This window comes from Leopardus geoffroyi, chromosome B1 (assembly GCF_018350155.1).
Source record: "Leopardus geoffroyi isolate Oge1 chromosome B1, O.geoffroyi_Oge1_pat1.0, whole genome shotgun sequence".
Classification (NCBI taxonomy): Eukaryota; Metazoa; Chordata; class Mammalia; order Carnivora; family Felidae; genus Leopardus; species Leopardus geoffroyi.
Window position 1 is genome coordinate 91,326,821 of NC_059327.1, and position 6,763 is coordinate 91,333,583.

Genomic DNA, 6,763 nt, shown 5'->3' on the forward strand with positions numbered 1-6,763 from the left:
CTACATCAGAATCTGCATTCAAACGAAATCCCCAGGTGATTCCTATGCCCATTAAAGTTTGAAAAGCACTAAATTAGCCTTATATAAAGTGGTCCACCCAACTCAGTTTTTCAGGTGACTATCCCTAAGATATGTTAGGATGCAAATTTTAAGGTTTTATGAGAATGATGTTAAGCAATTTATGTAAAGCTACGGTAAACAAAATCGATGCTACTGAAAAGCTATTACTGTCAGATACTGTGCTAGACATTTCCAGATACATTCATTCATCCAAGCCTTCCAACACTCTCTGAGGCAAGGGACACCACCTTCATGTCTCTGCGCATGAACACCGGCCTCAGGTTAAATATCACATCCGTTCCCTGCAATCAATTCATTTAATAAATATTGAGCATCCCATTTCTGAAAGTCCCGTAATTGGACTAGGAATAAAATGGGCATGGCCCCTACCATCATGGAATCACATTAGATTGTAATTAAACAAACGCTATGAAAGTGCAATGTAGTGTAAGTTTCTAGGAGCAAAATACAAACTTTCAGAAGCCACTTAAGGAAAATTTCTATTTGCAGAGAGCATTTAAACTGATGGTTGAGAAGCACATTTTTGTAAAGGTGGCCCTGGGGAAGAAAAAGAAAAAAGAAAAGAAAAAAAAAAAAGTCATGCCATGGATTTTATTAAGGGAAACCGAGCAAGTTGAGACTGGAACTGATACTGCAGAACTTCAACTTCGTACAACAAGGTGAGGATGTTGGGCCTCATCCAAGAGTCAAAGGAAGCCACTGGAGGGTTTTCAGCGAGGAAGTGACCAGCCCCGATCCACAGTCGGAAAAAAGCTCCTTCAGTCAGACCCGTGCACAGCCCCGCAGGCGGGTGGGTTTATTAGGGCCACTCCCCTAGTCAGCCTCTCTCCACCCCAGTCACCGCCTCCTGCTTCTCCGCGCAACTGTCCGAGGGAGGTGGGAAATGTGTGAGAGGGGCGGGGGGAAGACAAACATTCTCAAAAAATATTAAAAAGAAAACATCCCACTTGGCAGCGGGTGCGCGGGAAGTTCAGCGCGCGAGTTCCGGGTTTCCCGCCAGCCGCCAGCCCGCCCCCCGCCGGCCGCAGCCCGGGTGAGCCCCCAGCCCCTGCTCGGGCCGCAGCCTTGCTGGGCCGCGTCCGTCGGTCTGTCTGCTTCCCCTCCCCCCCCACCCGCCCATCCCCGGGCGCCGCGCCGGGTCTGCGGTTCCGAGAGCGGCCGGGGTTTTTGCCAGGGCGCCCGCAGCCCGCTTTGGCCCCCGCCGCGCCTCGGCGGCGGCGCTTGCAGGACTCGCTACCCCCCCCCCCCCGCCCCGGGCGGTTCGGGGGGTTCGGGTCTCGCCGCGGCCCCGCGCCCTCCGCCCACGCTCCGCGGCCCCGGGCAGCCGCCTCCAGCGCCACTTGTGGAGTTCTTCCCCCGGAGGCTGTAACTTTATAGCAGCCTGAGCGAGGCCTATTTTTTATTCAGAAACCAGCAACCCGAGTGTCTGTAGAAAACGCTCAGATTGGGGGCCAGCCCACCCCCTTGAAGATCTCTCACACATTGGTGGGCAAGACGCGTCTGGTTCTATCAGCCTTTCTTGGAGAGCTCAGAATTCTGTTGCCATCTTCCAAATAGAGCCGAATTGGTTGCGGGGCTGGGCCGGGGTGGGGGGGGGTGCTTTTTGATGAGGCTGTTGCTCTTAACCTGGTGGAACTGTACCTGAACACCATCTCACAGCCTCTAAGCGGTGATCCTGGGGCCACCACGCACGAGCCAGGCCCAAACCGTGTCCTGGTGACCCCTCCTGCAGGAATCGCACTGAGAGCTCCTCGGGACAGGCTCGCGGTGGGGAGGAGCAAGGAGATGAATGTGGCAGCGAAGTACCGCCAGGCGTCGCTGTACGTGGGTGACCTCCACGCAGATGTCACCGAGGACTTGCTGTTCAAAAAGTTCAGCACCGTGGGGCCTGTGCTGTCCATCCGCATCTGCAGGGACCTGGTCACCCGCCGCTCTCTGGGCTATGCCTACGTGAACTTCCTGAAGCTGGCCGATGCCCAGAGGGCCCTGGACACGATGAACTTTGACACGATAAAGGGCAAACCCATCCGCCTCATGTGGTCTCAGCGCGATGCCTACTTAAGGAAGTCGGGCATCGGGAACGTGTTCATCAAGAATCTGGACAGATCCATTGATAACAAAACCCTCTATGAACATTTTTCAGCCTTTGGGAAGATCCTTTCCTCCAAGGTGATGAGTGATGACCAAGGATCTAGGGGCTATGCATTTGTGCACTTTCAGAACCAGATCGCAGCCGACAGGGCCATCGAGGAGATGAATGGGGCTCTGCTTAAGGACTGCAGGCTGTTTGTCGGCAGATTCAAAAACCGTAAAGATCGGGAAGCCGAGCTCCGCAACAAGGCCAATGAATTCACCAATGTTTACATCAAAAACTTTGGAGATGACATGGATGATGAGAGACTGAAGGAAGTTTTCAGTAAATATGGTAAAACCCTGAGTGTGAAGGTGATGACAGATTCCAGTGGGAAATCCAAAGGCTTTGGCTTTGTGAGTTTTGATAGCCATGAGGCTGCCAAAAAGGCCGTTGAAGAAATGAATGGAAAGGATATAAACGGACAGCTGCTTTTTGTAGGCCGGGCGCAAAAGAAATCCGAGCGACAGGCCGAGTTAAAGCAAGTGTTTGAGCAGCTGAAACAGGAAAGATTTCGGAGGTGCCAAGGCATGAAGCTCTATATTAAGAATCTCGATGACACCATTGATGATGAGAAACTGTGGAGGGAATTTTCTTCATTTGGATCAATTAGCAGAGTCAAGATAATGCGGGAAGAAGGGCGAAGCAAAGGGTTTGGCTTGATCTGCTTCTCCTCTCCTGAGGAGGCCACTAAAGCAATGGCTGAGATGAATGGCCGTATCTTGGGCTCCAAGCCACTCTACATTGCCCTGGCCCAGAAGCCCTAGGAGAGAAACACTTACCACGGCAGCCCGTGTTTGCAGCAGCCTTGGGAATGACAGTGATCTCTGCCTGAATTAGCCTCAGGAACATTTCAAATCCCAGCTGATGGTCCCTTGATTTAGTAAACTTTGTGATAAAAGGTTTTGTATATGAAGCTATTTTTTCTTTGGTGGAAAAATAAATGAATCTCGGAAGCTTGATTCATTTCACAGGGGCCCATCTTCTAATTATAATATTGTGTATTATTCTGATTTTGATTTAGTATTCATAGCAATAAGAATAATTAGATATATTTTTATTACATTTTGAACCATCTGCAGTGAGGTAATTATTTGAGTTCATATCATATTTTCTTTCTTATTTTAATAATATTCCTAGCTTTAATTTCTTCTGTGAAAATATGCTAAAAATAGTTCTTATACCTAAGAATCACAAAGTGATTTATTTTTACAAACAGAAATTTTCTAATTTCTCATTTCAACTTTTTAAAAGAAACCAAAGGTTTAAGAATTGCTAGTGTAAATTCAGTATGTAATTTCATTCTGAATTAATGTTTAACATACTAGGAAGTAGTTCAGTTTCTTTTCAATGTATATACAGATATGATTGTTTTTCTGATGGCTGAAATTAATGATGGAGTTTTTTAATGTTGCCTACAAATCTGATTGATAGGATATTTTGCTGTTCTTTCCATTGGTAGGCTATAGTTCAGGGACTTGTTGATTATCAAAATTGGGACTTGAGTGGTAAAACTTTAACTTCAACATTCCTTATGTTATATCCTTGTATCAATTAAGGTGACAAAAAGTAAGCTTTATCTTAATTCTCTTCCTATTTGTACAGTTTAGGATTATGCCTTAACTTTTTGCCAGGCACCAATATTAATCAAAGTCCTATATAGAGAACATAGAAATTCTTCTTAACAAATGTTTCTCAATCTATATTTTATATTGGTCGATGTAATGATATTATCTCAGGGTTCAGAAAGTATGTTTCTTTGTTTCTATTAACTCATGTCTCTTTTTATTAGACTGTGAGTGCTACTGAATTAACATTCAGTTTTAGCCTTGATTTATCAGAAGCTCACTGATTTTCTGACAAATTGAGATTTCATCAATTTACCTATTTTCTAGTAAAATTTTTATTTTGGTCCCATTTCCAGGTCTCTCTTTCTCTCCTACCTTTGATCTATATTATTCAACTTTGTTTTATACTTTTTTAAAAAGGGCTTTATTATATTGATTTTTATCATGTGCCATTTGAAATCCACCTTGGAAACCGAGACAAGAGTTATTTATTTACATTTGAATAATTACTTTTAAAATTCTGTTTTACCAAAGGTGTCTGGAGAATAGGTTTGTTGTTCTTGTTGTTGCTGTTTTATTTTATTTTATTTTTTTTATCTGCTTAGTGGTTTCCTGTAACCATATATTCAAATCTTCCATTTCTTATATTATCAATACAAAAGATATATTAAAATATTTTCTTTGGCAATACTTTAGCTATGAGAGAATGAGAAAATCTGTTTCTGTTTATTTTCATATAACTATATGTTTATTCTGGCACATTTTCTAAATTAAAAGTCTCTTTTAAACAATGAAAAAATTATGGAAAACGAAAAAATTTACAGCAACATATGATACCATTATGCAGACAAATCTTCTGTTAAAATTTGTTGCATTATCTTCCCAAATTTTATACAATACACATAGATACTTTAACAAAAAAAGAATCATATTATAACTTCTATAAATTATTTTCTTTATTTTACAGTATGCCATAGTCAACTTGCATATCCACAAATAATTATCTGCATTATAATTTTAATGAGTTTTGTTCCTTCAATGTTTGTACCATAATATAATGAATTTCCTCTTGAAACACTTGTATCAAGATTGTTACATTGTTTCCTATGCCCCCCCCCCTTTTTTTTTCTGTCATAGACAGCTTGGAGATCAACATCCTTGCAAATTTATGTATGCTGATATATCCAATTATTTTCTTACAAAAATATGTAGTTCATTGGAATTAATGTTTAAAAGGTGAGCAATTTTTAAAATCACTTTGATGAATATTGCCCAAATGTTCTCCTGAAAATTTGTGCCATTTCCATTATCAGTGTGGAGGATTGTCCATTTCCATATTCCCCAAGAACAAGGGATTATGTTTAAGTTGTTATCTAATTCAACATGATGCATAAAGCAGAATATTTCATGGTTACTTTTTTTTTTTATTATACAAAAGTTAAACAGCATTTCTTCTATCTGTTGGCCATATGCGTTTTCATATTTGTGAACTAATGTTTCATGATTTTAGTTTGTTTTTCTTTTGGGTTGTTTTTCATTTGTGTGGATTTATGACATTTCTTTACATATTAAGGACAAAATGTTAGACTGTTTTCCCCTGATATTTCCACTTTGTAGTCTTGAGGGTCATTCCAAAGTTAAATTTTTAACTCAGATTTTTTAGTCTTTTACTTAGATGGCTTTGATGTCATGATTCAAAACACTTTGAACCATTCAAATATACATGCAGACACACACACACACAATTAATTGGTGTTATCTTCTGTTACTTTCAGAGTTTTATATTCTCAACAATTTCTAAGCACAACTTTTGTCTGTGGAGTATTTTATCAACAGCCTATAGTAAATCCTTTAAAATTGTCTTCCTTTTCAACCTTTATTAATATGTTTGGTCAATACCTACCTTCTGTAAGAATCTCTGTGACACTCATACCTACTGTAATTCACTGGGCCTGTGAATCACCGTGTGAGGTATTTACTTCAAAAGCACAGCGTTACTGAGAAGGAGACTAGGCAACAGGGCTGGGAAGTGTAGTGGGCGTGTCAAGCCTTGACATCTCTTTCTGGATAATCCAGTCTATCGAAGTGTTCAAATATTTGAACAATATTTCATCATGCTTGTAAATGGATTGTTGAGATAATATCAGGGAACTGAGTTCTCTGCTATGTGCACAAGGAATTAATAGGACATAAGATCAGATGTCTGGATGAATTGTAGCTGTAGCTTCGTGACACAATATTCTACCATTTTAGGAGAATTTGCTTATTCTTAATATTTACTGTGAGAAATGACTAAGCTCACAAAAATACATAATCCCGTGGATTTTCCTGATTAATTTATTTAAATGTTTGCTTTCTCAATTGTGTGCGTGTGTGTGTGTGTGTGTGTGTGATAGTATCGAGTAATCCTAGTTGGCAGTGTAAGTTCATTCTTTGAAGAAAATTTAATTATTATGCCCAAGTGTCTTGAGAAATAAGAATCTTTACTTTTCTGATAAGCATTCCAGTAAGAGCTAATTTCTATAGGTGCCTTGAGCAACTCTATTCTTGCATCCCTCTCCATACACACATTGCCAACTTTGTTGTATGGATGCCTGCTTGCATGCACAGCCAATTCAATAAATGTGCCTTCTAACATTTATTTAAACATTTAAAATTATTTTGGGGCAGGTGGGTGGCTCAGCTGGTTAAGCGTCCAACTTCAGGGCAGGTCATGGTCTTCACGGTTTGTGGGTTTGAGCCCCACATCAGGCTCTGAGCTGATAGTTCAGAGCCTGGAGCCTGCTTCAGTTTTCTGTGTCTTCCTCTCTCTGTGCCCCTCCCCTGCTCACGCTCTGCCTCTCTCTCTGTCTCTCTGCCTCTCTCTCTCAAGAATAAATAAACATTAAAATAAATAAATAAATAAAATTTTTAAGTTTTTAAATATTTTTAAGTTTTTAAATGAAAATCTATAGTTAGTAAAAATAAACTTTAAAGTGGTTTA

General features: G+C 40.8%; 1 protein-coding gene across 1 annotated transcript; it reads left to right on the top strand.

Moving 5' to 3' along the window:
• Nucleotides 1–934: 934 nt before the first annotated feature.
• Nucleotides 935–6,417, top strand: PABPC4L (poly(A) binding protein cytoplasmic 4 like). The gene is made up of 2 exons (XM_045467499.1): nucleotides 935–1,114; nucleotides 1,814–6,417. The coding sequence occupies exon 2, from the start codon at nucleotides 1,867–1,869 to the stop codon at nucleotides 2,977–2,979; it is 1,113 nt and encodes a 370-aa protein (XP_045323455.1). The 5' UTR covers nucleotides 935–1,114; nucleotides 1,814–1,866; the 3' UTR covers nucleotides 2,980–6,417.
• Nucleotides 6,418–6,763: the final 346 nt, after the last annotated feature.